Source organism: Salmo salar, chromosome 17, assembly GCF_965601325.2.
Source record: "Salmo salar chromosome 17, fSalSal1, whole genome shotgun sequence".
Classification (NCBI taxonomy): domain Eukaryota; kingdom Metazoa; phylum Chordata; class Actinopteri; order Salmoniformes; family Salmonidae; genus Salmo; species Salmo salar.
Window position 1 is genome coordinate 85,126,664 of NC_138307.1, and position 19,454 is coordinate 85,146,117.

General features: G+C 44.7%; 1 protein-coding gene across 7 annotated transcripts in view; it reads left to right on the plus strand.

Moving 5' to 3' along the window:
• Positions 1-19,454, plus strand: part of LOC123728277 (rho guanine nucleotide exchange factor 39-like) — a 110,203-nt gene that overhangs the window by 52,460 nt on the left and 38,289 nt on the right. For all 7 annotated transcript variants that reach the window (XR_014381247.1, XR_014381251.1, XR_014381249.1 and 4 more), the window contains exons 6-7: positions 460-530; positions 13,964-14,092. Coding sequence is in view for 1 of the 7 variants with exons in the window: in XM_082964296.1 (XP_082820422.1) it covers positions 460-530; positions 13,964-14,092 (200 nt within the window). In the remaining 6 variants the exon portion in view is untranslated. The remainder of the gene's footprint in view (positions 1-459; positions 531-13,963; positions 14,093-19,454) is intronic.

Here is a 19,454-nt window from a genome sequence, read left to right on the forward strand (position 1 = left end):
AGTCCTGTAATGGTGTTATTAAACTAAACCAGACATCTAACTAGTCCTGTAATGGTGTTATTAAACTAAACCAGACATCTAACTAGTCCTGTCATGGTGTTATTAAACTAAACCAGACATCTAACTAGTCCTGTAATGGTGTTATTAAACTAAACCAGACAACTCCACAGTAGAATAGTTGGTGTCTGATTTGACTATTTACACTGACAGGAAGGGTCTTGGTTGTTAGGAGGAAGTTGTCAAAGAGCATTTTGACAATGTCTTCTCTGAACACACACACACACACGCACACACCCTACTGTCTGGCTGCTTGAATAGTACTGTATCAAAATGACAAAGCCCTGTCCGATCTGCTTACTCTAAACTTTCTGTGATTTGTGGTTGTTTTCCTGTTTTAGATTTAGAAGTGTACCGAGTTCACATTGACCTTGTTTATCTGTGTGTCTTCTCTGTTGTCAGGTACAAGCATTTCTTGCGGGATCTGTCAGAGAACACTAGTCCAGACTACCCAGAGTTCCAACAGCTTTCAAGTAAGTGTCTCTCCTCTCCCTGCTGCACGCACTGCTCAACTCGCTCAATAATCACTGTTACTGCATCCCAAATGACATCCTATTTACCTATTTAGTGCACTACTTTTGACCAGGGCCCTATCACCATATAGGGAATAAGGTGTCTGTCATTTGGGACTCAGCCGCTGCGATTCTTCAAGGTAAATACAGTATCGATGGATTAACCTCAGCATCGTGTATAGTCTTTCGTAGTCAAGAGATCTGTCTCAACGCTGAAGACTTTGGGATGCGTCCCAAATGGCACCCTATCCAATTTATAGTGCACTACTTTTGCAGAGAACCCTATGGGCCGTGGTTAAGGGTAGTGCACTACTTTTGCTGAGGGCCCTATGGGCCGTGGTTAAGGGTAGTGCACTACTTTTGCAGAGAGCCCAATGGGCCGGGGTTAAGGATAGTGCACTACTTTTGCTGAGGGCCCTATGGGCCGTGGTTAAGGGTAGTGCACTACGTAGGGGTCGGGTCGTTGTTAAGGGTAGTGCACTACTTTTGCAGAGAGCCCAATGGGCCGGGGTTACGGGTGGTGCACTACTTTTGCAGAGAGCCCAATGGCCCGTGGTTAAGGGTGGTGCACTACTTTTGCTGAGGGCCCTATGGGCCGTGGTTAAGGGTAGTGCACTACGTAGGGGTCGGGTCGTTGTTAAGGGTAGTGCACTACTTTTGCAGAGAGCCCTATGGGTCGTTGTTAAGGGTAGTGCACTACTTTTGCAGAGAGCCCAATGGGCCGGGGTTACGGGTGGTGCACTACTTTTGCAGAGAGCCCAATGGGCCGTGGTTAAGGGTAGTACACTACGTAGGGGTCGGGTCGTTCCATGCCATCACTCCCACCATCTCAGATGGTTCTGAAATCATTCCTGTAGTTACAAAACACATCATATTTAACGTTGCTGCAACATTTATTTATTGAACTATACATTTGAAGCTAATCGATTGCACCCAAATTGGCCATTTTTATTTTATGGGGGGGTCGTACACTGAACAAAAATATAAACACAACATGTAAAGTTTTGGTCCCATGTTTCACAAGCTGAAAAATAATGATCACAGAAATGTAATTTCTCTACCATAAGCCACCTCCAATGTCTTTTTTTTTCACAACCACAGACCACGTGTGGGCGAGCGGTTTGCTGATGTCAACATTGTGAACAAAGTGCCCACCAATGGTGGCGGTGGGGTTATGGTATGGGCAGGCATAAGCTATGGACAACAAACACAATTGCATTTTATTGATGGCAATTTGAATGCTCTGAGATACCGTGACGAGATCCTGAGGCCCCTTGTCGTGCCAATCGTCCTTCTCCATCACCTCATGTTTCAGCATGATAATGCACGGCCCCATGTCACAAGGATCTGTACACAATTCCTGGAAGCTGAAAATGTCCCAGTTCTTCCATGGCCTGCGTACTCACCAGACATGTCACCCATATTGAGCATGTTTGGGATGCTCTGGATCGACGTGTACGACAGCGTGTTCCAGTTCCCGCCAATATCCAGTAACTTCGCACAGCCATTGAAGAGGAGTGGGACAACATTCCAACAGGCCACAATCAACAGCCTGATCAACTCTATGCGAAGGAGATGTGTCGCGCTGCATGAGGCCAATACATCCTGATATTACCAGGTTCTGACCATTTTAGATGGTGCTGTTCCAGGTAATACATTTAAAAAAGAAGCATTTGTTGCACAAATCCAATGCAAGTCAATGGTACCTGTATTAGCATTTTTATGCTTCATGTCAGAATCGTCCAAAAGTGTATATACTGTTTTTATTTTTTTTATGACTTGGGACAGCACCATCTAGTGGTCAGAACCTGTTAATATTAGGATGTAGGATGGGAACATAACTTGACTAATTTATCTGAACAGGAGGGGGAAAAAAACTAAATTCACTGGGAATGCATTACATAGGATGAAGAAACAATACTCCAAGCCACAGCTCCATACTACTTGACAGACAGAGAACTGATACTCCATTTTTTTTATTGAACCTTTATTTAACTAGGCAAGTCAGTTAAGAACAAATTCTTATTTACAATGACGGCCTAGGAACAGTAGGTTAACTGCCTTGTTCAGGGACAGAACGACAGATTTTTACCTTGTCTGCTCGGGGATTCGATCTTGCAACCTTTCGGTTACTAGTCCAATGCTCTAACCACTAGGCTACCTGCCGCCTATAGTCAATGTTGGGGTGGGATTGGTGTGTGCATTACATAGGACGAAGAAACAATACTCCAAGCCATAGCTACATACTACTTGGGATTGGTGTGCGCGTGGTCTGTGGGTAGCTTTGGAACCACCCATAGGGTGCCATTTGGGATGCAGACTCAGTAGCACATCGTGTGAAGAGCAGGTTGATGTTGCTGTCACAGTAGTTTGATGTTCTTCACCGTTCTTAGTTTGTCAGGTTTAGCAGTGGGCCCAGTACAGGCTGGGATGAGATAGCAGTGGGATCAGTACAGGCTGGGAGGAGATGGCAGCGGGCCCAGTACATGCTGGGAGGAGATGACAGCGGGCCCAGTACAGGCTGGGAGGAGATGGCAGCGGGCCCAGTACAGGCTGGGAGGAGATGGCAGCGGGCCCAGTACAGGCTGGGAGGAGATGGCAGCGGGCCCAGTACAGGCTGGGAGGAGATGGCAGCGGGCCCAGTACAGGCTGGGAGGAGATGGCAGCGGGCCCAGTACAGGCTGGGAGGAGATGGCAGCGGGCCCAGTACAGGCTGGGAGGAGGTTGCAGCGGGCCCAGTACAGACTGGGAGGAGATAGCAGCGGGCTCAGTACAGACTAGGAGGAGGTTGCAGCGGGCCCAGTACAGGCTGTTCTGTGAGGATAGGATGAAAGCACTGTGGCAATGCTCAACGTTCGTCTAAATTCTCAATGTGGATTTTAACTTAATTAATGGGGACCAGATCTGAGGATATTAAGCGGAGCGATATATTAATAAATCAAATCTTCATCTGATCTCCAACATCAACAGAGAGAAGTACACCACCCCGATAATGACTAATTCCAATCGTCAAATAACAGCAAATCCCACTTAAGCGCAAATGTACACAAGGAATTATTTATGGGCATCAATTAAAATCTTCATTGGCTGCATGCTGCTTTTGCTTACAAATTAAAACAGCCGCTCACTGGTAAGATGAAGGTACATCTCTGAATGATCTCTTTCCTTTCCTCCAACATTCTCTCCTCTCCTCCATCCCTCTTCTCTTCCATCCCTCCTCCGCCCCTCTTCCTCCCTCTCCCCTCTCCTCTTCCTCCCCTCCCCTTTCCTCTCCCCTCTCCTCTCTCCTCTTCCTCTCCTCTCCCTCCCCTCTCCTCTCCCCTCTTCCTACCCTCTCCTCTCCCCTCTTCCTACCCTGTCCTCTCCCCTCCTCCCCTCTCTCCTCCCTTCTCCTCTTCTCCCCCTCTCCCTCCCCTCTCCTCTCCCCTCTTCCTCCCCTCTCCTCTCCCCTCTCCTCTCCCCTCTTCCTCCACCGTCCTCTCCTCCATCCTCTGCCTCCCCTGTCCTCTCCTCCATCCTCTGCCTCCCCTGTCCTCTCCTCCATCCTCTGCCTTCCCTCTCTCCTCTCCTCCATCCTCTGCCTTCCCTCTCTCCTCTCCTCCATCCCTCTCCCCTCTTCCTCCATCCCTCTCCCCTCTTCCTCCATCCTCTTCCTCTCCTCCGTCCCTCTCTCCTCCCCTCTCCTCTGTCCCTCTCTCCTCCCCTCTCCTCCCCTCTCCTCTTCTTCCCCCTCTCCTCTTCTTCCCCCCTCCCCTCCCCTCTCCTCTTCTTCCCCCCTCCCCTCTCCTCTTCTTCCCCCCTCCCCTCTCCTCTTCTTCCCCTCTCCCCTCTCCTCCCCTTCCCCTCTACCCCTCTCCTCCCCTTCCCCTCGCCTCTCTCTCCTCCCCTCTCCTCTCTCTCCTCCCCTCTCCTCTCTCTCCTCCCCTCTCCTCTTCTTCCCCTCTCCCCTCTCCTCTCCTCCATCCCTCTCCCCTCTCCTCTTCCTCTCTCCTCTTCCTCCCCTTCCTCTCTCCTCTTCCTCTCTCCTCTTCCTCCCCTTCCTCTCTCCCCTTCCTCTCTCCTCTTCCTCCCCTTCCTCTCTCCCCTTCCTCTCTCCTCTTCCTCTCTCCTCTTCCTCCCCTCTCTCCTCTTCCTCCCCTCTTCCTCCCCTCTCCTCTTCCTCTCCTCTTCCTCTCCTCTTCCTCTCCCTTCTTCCTCCCCTCTCTCCTCTTCCTCCTCTTCCTCCCCTCCCCTCCCCTCTCTCCTCTTCCTCTCCTCTCCCTCCCCTGTCTCCTCTCCCTCCCTCTCCCCTCTCCCTCTCCTCCATCCCTCTTTCTCTCCTCTCCCTCCCTCTCCCCTCTCCTCTTCCTCCCCTCTCTCCTCTTCCTCCCCTCTTCCTCCCCTCTCCTCTTCCTCCCCTCTTCCTCCCCTCTCCTCTTCCTCTCCTCTTCCTCCCCTCTCCTCTTCCTCTCCCTTCTTCCTCCCCTCTCTCCTCTTCCTCCTCTTCCTCCCCTCCCCTCTCTCCTCTTCCTCTCCTCTCCCTCCCCTGTCTCCTCTCCCTCCCCTGTCTCCTCTCCCTCCCTCTCCCCTCTCCCTCTCCTCCATCCCTCTTTCTCTCCTCTCCCTCCCTCTCCCCTCTCCTCTTCCTCCCCTCTCTCCTCTTCCTCCCCTGTCTCCTCTTCCTCCCCTCTCTCCTCTCTCCGCTCCTCCATCCTCTTCCTCCCCTGTCTCCTCTTCCTCTCCTCTTCCTCCCCTCTCTCCTCTCTCCGCTCCTCCATCCTCTTCCTCCCCTCTCCCTCATTAGCGCTGCTTTTCTAAACTCTTCATCTTTTTATGAGAAAAGTGAAATCTCAGTTTAGTTCGTTATCCTGGTTGTATTGTAAAGGGAATTATTTAGAAATGGCCCCAGACGGATCACATTGTATCTGATTATCAAACTAACGAGTTGAGAGAAGACTCAGGAGGCTTGTTGTTTTAATGCTCCTCTTGTTGTTTTGTTTGTCTTGTTGTCTTGTTTGTCTTTCTCTGTGTGGAATCAACAGCGTTGGCTACAATTGTTGTAATTGCCATACTTCAAGAGTTTTCCTCAGCCACTCTGTGTGTGTGTGTGTGTGTGTGACCTCACACTGCACTCTTAATATGCTCCCCGTGAACCACCAACCCACCACAAACCACTCAACACAACGCACCTCCTTAAAAACACTCCAACCCTGTCAAAATATGAAGAAGTTAACTTCACGAAGCACCCTTTAACTGCGTACTATTTCAACATAATTGATAAATGAAATAAGTGACGTGTTCAACAACAAAATAATGTAGTGGAAGAGTGTTCTCAGAATGAGTATTGGGTTTATGTTTGTATTATTAATGTGAAGGCTGTGCTGCGTCTGAAATGGTATACCTATGACCCTGGTCATAAGAAGTGTACTATGTAGGGAATATGGTGCCAGCTGGGACGTACCCACAACTGAACTGATCTGAGGCAACAGCACTGTAATTACCAAATTGTTGTTTTTATTAAAAAAGGCAATAAAGCCAAATGTAATGAAGATGATTCAGAAACCATAACAGCCTCTCTCCCAACCCACAGATACATGGCTTTGTTTGGTCTTTTTGGTTTCGTAACGTTGTTATTTGTTGTGAAGATAAGCGTCCCAATTAGGACGGGATTATTTCATCTATCGTAGAGGGGGGAAAAAGACGCAGACCGCCTCGAGGCTCGAGCATCGTCGTGTTCATACACTGGGTTACGTCCCAAATGCACTACTTTAGACCAGAGCCCCCCCCCCCAGTCAAATGTAGTGCACTACGTAGGGATTAGGATGCCGTTCAGGTAGTAGACTGACTGTTGTTGCAACGCTACTTTCAAAACAAGAGGCAGAAGGTTGGGTTTAAAGTTAGACTCCATATGTCTGTTTGTTAGATGTTATTTTGTATGTGATAAGGATGTAAACATCTACTGCACTAATTATTAACTGGGATGTCGCTATTAACTGGGATGTCACTATTCACTATTAACTGGGATGTCGCTATTAACTGGGATGTCACTATTAACTGGGATGTCACTACATCACTATTAACTGGGATGTCACTACATCACTATTAACTGGGATGTCACTTAACTGGGATGTCACTATTAACTGGGATGTCACTACATCACTATTAACTGGGATGTCACTACATCACTATTAACTGGGATGTCACTAACTGGGATGTCACTATTAACTGGGATGTCGCTATTAACTGGGATGTCACTACATCACTATTAACTGGGATGTCACTATTAACTGGGATGTTACTATTAACTGGGATGTCACTATTAACTGGGATGTCACTACATCACTATTAACTGGGATGTCACTTAACTGGGATGTCACTACATCACTATTAACTGGGATGTCACTACGTCACTATTAACTGGGATGTCACTACATCACTATTAACTGGGATGTCACTATTAACTGGGATGTCACTACATCACTATTAACTGGGATGTCACTATTAACTGGGATGTCACTACGTCACTATTAACTGGGATGTCACTACGTCACTATTAACTGGGATGTCACTACATCACTATTAACTGGGATGTCACTATTAACTGGGATGTCACTACATCACTATTAACTGGGATGTCGCTATTAACTGGGATGTCACTATTAACTGGGATGTCACTACATCACTATTAACTGGGATGTCACTATTAACTGGGATGTCACTACGTCACTATTAACTGGGATGTCACTATTAACTGAGATGTCACTATTAACTGGGATGTCACTATTAACTGGGATGTCACTATTAACTGGGATGTCACTATTAACTGGGATGTCACTATTAACTGGGATGTCACTATTAACTGGGATGTCACTACATCACTATTAACTGGGATGTCACTATTAACTGGGATGTCACTACATCACTATTAACTGGGATGTCACTACATCACTGTTAACTGGGATGTCACTGTTAACTGGGATGTCACTATTAACTGGGATGTCACTATTAACTGGGATGTTGCTACATCACTATTAACTGTGATGTCACTACATCACTATTAACTGGGATGTCACTATTAACTGGGATGTCACTATTAACTGGGATGTCACTATTAACTGGGATGTCGCTACATCACTATTAACTGTGATGTCGCTACATCACTATTAACTGTGATGTCACTACATCACTATTAACTGGGATGTCACTGTTAACTGGGATGTCACTACGTCACTATTAACTGGGATGTCACTATTAACTGGGATGTCACTACGTCACTATTAACTGGGATGTCACTACGTCACTATTAACTGGGATGTCGCTATTAACTGGGATGTCGCTATTAACTGGGATGTCGCTATTAACTGGGATGTCGCTATTAACTGGGATGTCGCTATTAACTGGGATGTCACTATTAACTGGGATGTCACTATTAACTGGGATGTCGCTATTAACTGGGATGTCGCTATTAACTGGGATGTCACTATTAACTGGGATGTCACTATTAACTGGGATGTCACTACATCACTATTAACTGGGATGTCACTACATCACTATTAACTGGGATGTCACTATTAACTGGGATGTCACTACATCACTATTAACTGGGATGTCACTATTAACTGGGATGTCACTACGTCACTATTAACTGGGATGTCATTAACTGGGATGTCACTACATCACTATTAACTGGGATGTCACTATTAACTGGGATGTCACTATTAACTGGGATGTCGCTATTAACTGGGATGTCACTACGTCACTGTTAACTGGGACGTCACTACATCACTATTCACTGGGATGTCACTATTAACTGGGATGTCGCTATTAACTGGGATGTCGCTATTAACTGGGATGTCACTATTAAATGGGATGTCACTATTAACTGGGATGTCACTATTAACTGGGATGTCACTATTAACTGGGATGCCACTATTAACTGGGACATCACTATTAACTGGGATGTCACTATTAACTGGGATGCCACTATTAACTGGGATGCCACTATTAACTGGGACATCACTATTAACTGGGATGTCACTATTAACTGGGATGCCACTATTAACTGGGATGTCACTATTAACTGGGATGTCACTATTAACTGGGATGTCACTATTAACTGGGATGTCGCTATTAACTGGGATGTCGCTATTAACTGGGATGTCACTACGTCACTATTCACTGGGATAACACTATTCACTGGGATGTCACTACGTCGCTATAATAGGTTAGATAGATTTACCTTGCATACTGTGTAGTTCAGAGTTCCCCAACTGGCAGCCCGCTGCCCGAATTTGGCCCGCGGGTGAATTTATTTTGGCCCCTAAATGTATTTTTATTGGGACATAAAATACTGTAAAAAAACCACCAGCAAATCAGTTTTGTTCCAAGGTATTCCCATTTATAATACAGAGATAGATAGATGATCAGAGTTGCCATGCCTATATGGGGAACAGGGGACAGTGCCAGTCAGATTTGTCCTGTTTCTCTGTAATACTACTAGCCACCTATTAGCTAGCCTACATAGGTTCCCAACCTCGTAACTAGCTACCGAGAAGCCATTTCAGGCTATCGATCAAGTTAAAACAGTCTAACAAGGTTGATAGACCTCAGAAAATCAAGCAATTACTAAATGTACTGAATAAGAGTCACGTTCTTTTCAGTCTTTTACCCAGATTTTAGCAGAGAAGCATATTTAGTTTCTTCCACAGAAAACACCAGTCAGGAGGCTAAAGACAGCACAAGAGGTACGTTATTGAGACCAAAAGCTCAGAAGTTTCAAGTGTCGAATACCAAGGATACAGTCAGCTGAGTACATGCATTAAGAAAGCTCAACGACACATCTTGTACTCTTCCCTTGTAGGCATCACCTCCCCCAGCTATACAGTCTATGATCCCAATGAGTTTCCCTCTGGTTCCCCTGTGGAATGTCCATGGTCCTGTCTCTTTGTTTAGCCAGATGTCAGAATCACACCTCGTCCATGTTCTGTTCTGGGCCTGACCCTGCTCTCTGATCCCAGGCCATTTCCTCTTATCTGATTTAAGGTCATGGTTTATAAATGATCACACAGTTTCATGGTCTAAACTCCATTCATACTCACGGTAATCCTTCACTACACAGGATACAAACAACAAACTACAGTTTAACTTGAAACGTGTTACATTTTGACAGAATCCGTCACGTAGAATTAGGCATAATGATTACGGCTCTAGATTGCAGGAAACGGCTTTTTCAGGTGAAAAATACAAAATTCTTCAACTTCAGGACCGCCCCCCTGCAAACCGCCCACCAGCCATCCACACGTACCTTGTCTCCCCCCTCCAAACCGCCCACCAGCCATCCACACATACCTTGTCTCCCCCTCCAAACTGCCCACCAGCCATCCACACGTACTTTGTGACCCCCCCTCAGATTTTGGGGGTTTATGATGGCCCTGTATGTGATCATATACAAATGTAAGCAAATGACCCGCGGCTGAATCTAGTTGATTGGCCTGCTTTGTTTCGGGTTCAGTTTCTCACAGAGCTTGTTGGAGAGGAGAGGTGTCCTGTTAAGGTCAGTAAGGAGAGGAGAGGTGTCCTGTTAAGGTCAGTAAGGAGAGGAGTGGTGTCCTGTTAAGGTCAGTAAGGAGAGGAGAGGTGTCCTGTTAAGGTCAGTAAGGAGAGGAGAGGAGAGGTGTCCTGTTAAGGTCAGTAAGGAGAGGAGAGGAGAGGTGTCCTGTTAAGGTCAATAAGGAGAGGAGAGGTGTCCTGTTAAGGTCAATGAGGAGAGGAGAGGTGTTCTGTTAAGGTCAATAAGGAGAGGAGTGGTGTCCTGTTAAGGTCAGTAAGGAGAGGAGAGGTGTCCTGTTAAGGTCAGTAAGGAGAGGAGATGTGTCCTGTTAAGGTCAATAAGGAGAGGAGAGGTGTCCTGTTAAGGTCAGTAAGGAGAGGAGAGGTGTCCTGTTAAGGCCAGTAAGGAGAGGAGAGGTGTCCTGTTAAGGTCAGTAAGGAGAGGAGAGGTGTCCTGTTAAGGTCAGTAAGGAGAGGAGAGGTGTCCTGTTAAGGTCAATAAGGAGAGGAGAGGTGTCCTGTTAAGGTCAGTAAGGAGAGGAGAGGAGAGGTGTCCTGTTAAGGTCAATAAGGAGAGGAGAGGTGTCCTGTTAAGGTCAATAAGGAGAGTGGCTTGTTTAACCAAACGAGACTTCATAAGGAGAGGAGAGGTGTCCTGTCTTTCACACAGTTAGACTGTGACTGCTGAGGGCCCAACCTCGTGTGTGTGTGTGTGTGTGTGTGTGTGTGTGTGTGTGTGTGTGTGTGTGTGTGTGTGTGTGTGTGTGTGTGTGTGTGTGTGTGTGTGTGTGTGTGTGTGTGTGTGTGTGTGTGTGTGTGTGTGTGTGTGTGTGTGTGTGTGTGTGCCCACCAGCCCGCAGCACAGACCAGAAGCACTCTATGTGGCTGGCTACACACCCTTGCAGTTGGCAGATCTAAGCCAATCAGGAGTGTTTTCACGTTTTAATTTGTGCACCCCTGGTCAGCTCTCAACAGGGGGTGATGATGCAATCAAACACAGCTGTGTGTGTGTGAATGAGGCCTTGGACTCAAACAAACCCTTCATCATAAGAGTCACTAGTCACTCTGACTGGATGGAAGCGGTGTGTTGTCTGGTTACATGTAGAGAACATACTACACCATGTGTTGTTGTCTGGTTACATGTAGAGAACATAATACACCATGTGTTGTTGTCTGGTTACATGTAGAGAACATACTACACCATGTGTTGTTGTCTGGTTACATGTAGAGAACATACTGCACCATGTGTTGTTGTCTGGTTACATGTAGAGAACATACTACACCATGTGTTGTTGTCTGGTTACATGTAGAGAACATACTACACCATGTGTTGTTGTCTGGTTACATGTAGAGAACATACTACACCATGTGTTGTTGTCTGGTTACATGTAGAGAACATACTACACCATGTGTTGTTGTCTGGTTACATGTAGAGAACATACTACACCATGTGTTGTTGTCTGGTTACATGTAGAGAACATACTACACCATGTGTTGTTGTCTGGTTACATGTAGAGAACATACTACACCATGTGTTGTTGTCTGGTTACATGTAGAGAACATACTACACCATGTGTTGTTGTCTGGTTACATGTAGAGAACATACTACACCATGTGTTGTTGTCTGGTTACATGTAGAGAACATACTACACCATGTGTTGTTGTCTGGTTACATGTAGAGAACATACTACACCATGTGTTGTTGTCTGGTTACATGTAGAGAACATACTACACCATGTGTTGTTGTCTGGATACATGTAGAGAACATACTACACCATGTGTTGTTGTCTGGTTACATGTAGAGAACATACTACACCATGTGTTGTTGTCTGGTTACATGTAGAGAACATACTACACCATGTGTTGTTGTCTGGTTACATGTAGAGAACATACTACACCATGTGTTGTTGTCTGGTTACATGTAGAGAACATACTGCACCATGTGTTGTCTGGTTACATGTAGAGAACATACTGCACCATGTGTTGTTGTCTGGTTACATGTAGAGAACATACTGCACCATGTGTTGTTGTCTGGTTACATGTAGAGAACATACTACACCATGTGTTGTTGTCTGGTTACATGTAGAGAACATACTACACCATGTGTTGTTGTCTGGTTACATGTAGAGAACATACTGCACCATGTGTTGTTGTCTGGTTACATGTAGAGAACATACTGCACCATGTGTTGTTGTCTGGTTACATGTAGAGAACATACTGCACCATGTGTTGTTGTCTGGTTACATGTAGAGAACATACTACACCATGTGTTGTTGTCTGGTTACATGTAGAGAACATACTACACCATGTGTTGTTGTCTGGTTACATGTAGAGAACATACTACACCATGTGTTGTTGTCTGGTTACATGTAGAGAACATACTACACCATGTGTTGTTGTCTGGTTACATGTAGAGAACATACTACACCATGTGTTGTTGTCTGGTTACATGTAGAGAACATACTACACCATGTGTTGTTGTCTGGTTACATGTAGAGAACATACTACACCATGTGTTGTTGTCTGGTTACATGTAGAGAACATACTACACCATGTGTTGTTGTCTGGTTACATGTAGAGAACATACTACACCATGTGTTGTTGTCTGGTTACATGTAGAGAACATACTACACCATGTGTTGTCTGGTTACATGTAGAGAACATACTACACCATGTGTTGTCTGGTTACATATAGAGAACATACTACACATACTGAATAGGTAGACAGACCCAGACAGGGCCAGTGGGTAGACGGACCCAGACAGGGCCAGTGGGTAGACAGACCCAGACAGGGCCAGTGGGTAGACGGACCCAGACAGGGCCAGTGGGTAGACGGACCCAGACAGGGCCAGTGGGTAGACGGACCCAGACAGGGCCAGTGGGTAGACGGACCCAGACAGGCTCAGTGGGTAGACGGACCCAGACAGGCTCAGTGGGTAGACGGACCCAGACAGGGCCAGTGGGTAGACGGACCCAGACAGGGCCAGTGGGTAGACGGACCCAGACAGGGCCAGTGGGTAGACGGACCCAGACAGGCTCAGTGGGTAGACGGACCCAGACAGGATGAATAGGTAAACGGACCCAGACAGGATGAATGTCCTGAATATAAAATGTTATGTTTGGGGGTAAATCCTGTGCAACACATTATTGAGTACCACTCACTCTCCATATTTTTCAAACGTTGTAATCGTTAAGGAATGGGAGTTTTTCATGATTAAAAAAAGAAACAGAATAGACCTAAGCACTGTGAAAACCTTAAACCTGGTTCAGTCTGCTTTCCACCAGACACTGGGAGATGAATTCTCCTTTCAGCAGGACAATAACCATAAAACACAAGGCCAAATCTACACTGGAGTAGAAAACAGTGAATATTCCTGAGTGGTCGAGTTAGTTTTGACTTAAATCTACTTGAAAATCTACGGCAAGACCTGAATATGGTCTAGCAATGATCAACAACAGAGCTTGAAGAATAAAATAAAAACAATTATTGGCAATCCAGGTGTAACTGAATTCAGGTGGAACTTACCCAGAAAGACACAGCTGTAGTCTTTGCCAAAGGTACTTCTACAAAGTATTGACTGAGGAGTGTGAATACTTATGTACTTTAGATTTCTGTATTTCATTTTCAATACATTTGCAACAATATCTAAAAACATGTTTTCACTTTGTCGTCATTGGGTGTTGTGTGTAGATGGGTGGCCATACTATCTATATTGAATTCAGACTATAACACAACACAATGTGGAATAGGTCAAGGGGTATGAATACTTTCTGAAGGCACTGTAGCTACTTAGGGGGGTAGTCCGGGGTGTTTCAGTAATCCATTCTGGCACCTAACCCTCATTTGTCTACCCATGATACTTTAGGGTCGGTGAAGCTGGTCTCTGAGGTATCCCAGCGTATCCAGGACAACGCCCGCAGCCATGACAACCACCTGCAGCTGCGGCGGGTGCAGAAACTGCTGAAGGGCAGAAAGACCAAGGTGATGGCTCCAGGTTGGTTCTGTTTCTGATTACATTCCTCTCTCTCTCTTACTCTTGCTCTCACTCACTCACACTACCCCTCACTCTCTACCTCTTTAAATTCAATTCAAAGTGCTTTATTGATGTGACTTTACATTCATTAATCTGATTACTGTTATTTATTTAATCAACTAAATAGGGTAACAATTAAACATATTTTAAATGAATCATATAACAACTAATTCATTAGGATTTTTGGGGCACCACGGAAGAGGTTGTTTAAAGAATCACCATCTCCAGAATTAAACTCTAGAAGATATATCTATTTCATCGATAAACAGTCATCTGATTAATCATTTACCTCATATCATCATTCTGAACAGTCATCTGATTAATCATTACCTCATATCATCATTCTGAACAGTCGTAACCTTTGATCTGCAGAAACCCCAGCCTTATGATTCAGTACTACACACATTGGTTTAATTATTTACTAGCTAACTAAATAATAACACAGAATAAACATACACCCTTTACATGAAAGAAAGGTCCCTAGTGGACTGACAAAATATGGCGGCTTGTACACATTGACATGGAGAGGGGGGGGGGAGAGAGAGAGAGAGAGAAAAAGACACTGTTGAAACGTTTCACAACTATTCTCACATGAATCATATAGTAGCTAGCCAGCCGTGTTGATGGTTCTCATTGGTGATGAGCATAGTAGGATAGTCTCACTTAGATTCGCTTTTTCTAGATATTTGACTCAAGACAGCTAATCAGCTGTACCAATGATTGTCTTAGAGGGGAGTTTGTTTTCCCCCTCGTGTCGGTATTCAGGATTCGGACCACTTTGGACATAAGCTGCAGCTCGCCGTCTTTGTGGTCTAAAGGAAGGTGAGTTTATTTCTGCACCTCGTGTTGAGGTTCAAAGTTCCAACCATTTCAAACGTGTAGCTCCCGACTCACGTTTCCTGGTCTGAATGTTGATTTCTCTCCCAAGCCTTTATGCACTCTGGGGAAACGGAGTCAGTTCCATCAGTCTGACACACTCTCTGACCTCACTCGGGGCGTGACTACTAACTTTGAACAGTTTATAGGAGATGGATTCTCTTATACCTCCTAACATCACATTCATATCTTAACAAAAATACTTTCAGCATTTTTTTTCATATTTCATATGCAACGTTAAGGATGGAGACTTCATACCTGTAGTGTAAATATTTTTCAAGTTGTAGTTTTCCACTTTATAAAGTTTTTAATGACATCACAAAATAAAAACCAATATGATGTTAGTTTTCTATAGATCATCTCTCTCCCCACGTTCTTATGTTAGAAATATTGTTCCAGTATTCCATTTTTGAATGTGTTAAAGTTTCGGCGGGAAAAAGTCTTAACACAGATGATTCCTTGGTAGATTTTACTGGAGGGGAAAAGTCCTCCTCTGTAATTTACAACAGGTTGTGAGCTGTCAAACCGGCCCAGTTCCCTCCTCCCCTTTTCTGTGGGTGAGAGAAGGTCTGGTTATTTGTAAACCCTTGCCAAGCTGATTTGACCCATTCTTCTAAACGGCACAGGACAGTCATGACATTGGCATGGGAAACATATGTTAACATTGCCAAACCAAAGTGAAATAGATAATAAACAAAAGTAACAAAAACAATAAAACATGTACAGTAAATATTACACTCACAAAAGTTCCAAAAGAATAAAGACATTTCAAATGTCATTGTTTATTTACAGTGTTGTAACGATGTGCAAACAGTTAAATAAATAAACATAAATATAGGTTGTATTTACAATGGTGTTTGTTCTTCACTGGTTGCCCTTTTCTTGTGGCAACAGATCACATATCTTACTGCTGTGTTTGCACACTGGTATTTCACCCAGTAGATATTTACATTTTACATTTAAGTCATTTAGCAGACGCTCTTATCCAGAGCGACTTACATGGGAGTTTATAAAAATGTGATTGTTTTCTAATTATATGTGGGTCTGTGTAATCTAATGGAAATATGTGTCTCTCTGGTCATACATTTGTCAGGAGGTTAGGAAGTGCAGCTCCTCCCTCCAGCCCCCATCAATCTCTACTTCCTCACTCCATACATCTCTCCTGCATCCACCTCTCCAGCCCCCACCCATCTCTACGCCCCCACCCATTTTGGCGGCCTTTCTCAATAGCAAGGCTATGCTCACTGAATCTGTACATAGTGTCTCTAATATTGGTCATGCATTTGGGCAGGAGGTTAAGAAGTGCAGCTCAGTTTCCACCTCATTTTGTTGGCAGTGTGCAGATAGCCTGTCTTCTCTTGAGAGCCAGGTCTGCCTACGGCGGTCTTTCTCAATAGCAAGGCTATGCTCACTGAGTCTGTACATAATCAAAGATTTCCTTAATTTTGGGTAATTCACAGTGGTCAGGTAATCTGCCACTGTGTACTCTCTGTTTAGGGCCAAATAGCATTCTAGTTTGTTCAGTTTACACATTGGAAATAATTCTATTTTTGTTTTCTCATGGTTTGGTTGGGTCTAATTGTGTTGCTGTCCTGGGGCTCTGTTTGTGTTTGTAAAAATACAGTGCCATGCAAAAGTATTCATCCCCCTTGCCGTTTTTTTCTTACTTTGTTGCATTACAACCTGTAATTTAAATGGATTTCATCTAATGGACAAACACAAAATAGTCTAAATTGGTAAAGTGAAATGAAAAAAATAACTTGTTTAAATTATTATTTTTTTAAACGGAAAAGTGGTGCGTGCATATGTATTCACCTCCTTTGCTATGAAACCCCTAAATAAGATCTGGTGCAACCAATTACCTTCAGAAGTCACATAATTAATTAGATTGCACACAGGTGGACTTGATTTAAGTGTCACATGATCTCAGTATATATACACCTGTTCTGAATGGCCCCAGAGTCTACAACACCACTAAGCAAGGGACACCACCAAGCAAGCTGCACCATGAAGACCAAAGAGCGCTCCAAACAGGTCAGGGACAAAGTTGTGGAGAAGTACAGATCAGGGTTGGGTTATATAAAAAAATATCAGAAACTTTGAACATCCCACGGAGCACCATTTGATCCATTATTAAAAAAATGGAAAGAATATGGCACCACAGCTAACCTGCCAAGAGAGGGCCGCCCACCAAAACTCAGGGACCAGGCAAGGAGGGAATTAATCAGAGAGGCAACAAAGAGACCAAAGATAACCCTGAAGGAGCTGCAAAGCTCCACAGCGGAGATTGAAGTATCTGTCCATAGGACCACTTTAAAAGTACACTCCACAGAGCTGGGCTTTACGGACGAGTGGCCAGAAAAATGCCTTTGTTTAAAGAAATTCTAAAGCAAACACCTTTTGGTGTTCGTACAAAAGGCATGTGGGAGACTCCCCAAACATATGGAAGACGGTACTCTGGTCAGATGAGTCTAAAATGTAGCTTTTTGGGCATCAAGGAAAATGCTATGTCTGGCACAAACCCAACACCCCTCATCACCCAGAGAATACCATCTCCACAGTGAAGCATGGTGGTGGCAGCATCATGCTGTGGGGATGTTTTTCATCGGCAGGGACTGGGAAACTGGTCAGAATTGAAGGGAATGATGGATGGCGCTAAATACAGAGGAATTATTGAGGGAAACCTGTTTCAGTCTTCCAGAGATTTGAGACTGGGACGGAGGTTCACCTTCCAGCAGGACAATGACCTTAAGCATACTGCTAAAGCAACACTCGAGTGGTTTAAGGGGAAACATCTAAATGTCTTGGAATGGCCTAGTTAAAGCCCAGACCTCAATCCAATTGAGAATCAGTGGTATGACTTAAAGATTGCTGTACGCAAGCAGAACCCATCCAACTTGAGGAGCTGGAGCAGTTTTGCCTTGAAGAATGGGCAAAAATCCCAGTGTCTAGATGTGCCAAGCTTATAGAGACATACCCCAAGAGACTTGCAGCTGTAATTGCTGCAAAAGGTGGCTCTACAAAGTATTGACTTTGGGGGGGTCAATAGTTATGCACGCTCAAGTTTTCTGTTTTTTTGTCATGTTTGATTCACAATAAAAAAACAAAAACATTTTTCATCTTCAAAGTGGTAGGCATGTTGTGTAAATCAAATGATACAACCCCCCCCCCCCCAAAAAAAAAAAAATCTATTTTAATTACAGGTTGTAAGGCAACAAAAGAGGAAGAATGCCAAGAGGGTTGAATACTTTTGCAAGCCACTGTAGCCCCAGGATCAGCTTGCTTAGGGGACTCTTCTCCAGGTTCATCTCTCTGTAGGTGATGGCTTTGTTATGGAAGGTTTGGGAATCACTTCCTTTTAGGTGGTTGCAGAATTTAACGGCTCTTTTCTGGATTTTGATAATTAGCGGGTATCGGCCTAATTCTGCTCTGCATGAATTATTTGGTGTTTTACGTTGTACACAGAGGATATTTTGTCAGATTTCTGCATGCAGAGTCTCAATTTGATATTTGTCCCATTTTGTGAATTATTGGTTGGTGAGTGGACCCCAGACCTCACAACCATAAAGGGAAATGGGTTCTATAACTGATTAAAGTATTTTTAGCCAGATCCTAATTGGTATGTTGAATTTTATGTTCCTTTTGATGGCATAGAAGGCCCTTCTTGCCTTGTCTCTCAGCTCGTTCACAGCTTTGTGGAAGTTACCTGTGGCGCTGATGTTTAGGCCAAGGTTTGTATAGTTTTTTGTGTGCTCTTGGGCAACGATGTCTAGATGGAATTTGTATTTGTGGTCCTGGCGACTGTACCTTTTTTGGATCACCATTGTTTTGGTCTTACTGAGATTCACTGTCAGGGCCTAGGTCTGACAGAAGCTGTGCAGAAGATCTAGGTGCTGCTGTAGGTCCTCCTTGGTTGGGGACGGAAGCACCAGATCATCAGCAAACAGTAGACATTTGACTTCAGATTCTAGTAGGGTGAGGCCGGGTGCTGCAGACTGTTCTAGTGCCCTCACCAATTTGTTGATATATATGTTGAAGAGGGTGATGCTCAAACTGCATCCCTGTCTCACCCCACGGCCCTGTGGGAAGACGTTAATTCCTATTTTAACCGCACACTTGTTTGTGTACCTGTCTCTTTCTCTACTGTTCTCTCTTTACCTCTCTCCTCTCTCACTCTACTTCTCTGCCTTTCTCCTGTCTCTCACTCTACCTTTCTGCCTCTCTCCTCTCTCTCTACTTCTCTGCCTTTCTCCTGTCTCTCACTCTACCTTTCTGCCTCTCTCCTCTCTCTCTCACTCTACTTCTCTACAGCTCTCTTTATCTCTCTCTCTCTCTCTCTCACTCTCTCTCTCTCTCTCTCTCTCGCTGTGGGCACTTGGTGAGAAGAGTGTTAGTTTAATAGGGAGAGGAGATGTATCACTTAAATCAATACAACATTTGTGATTTT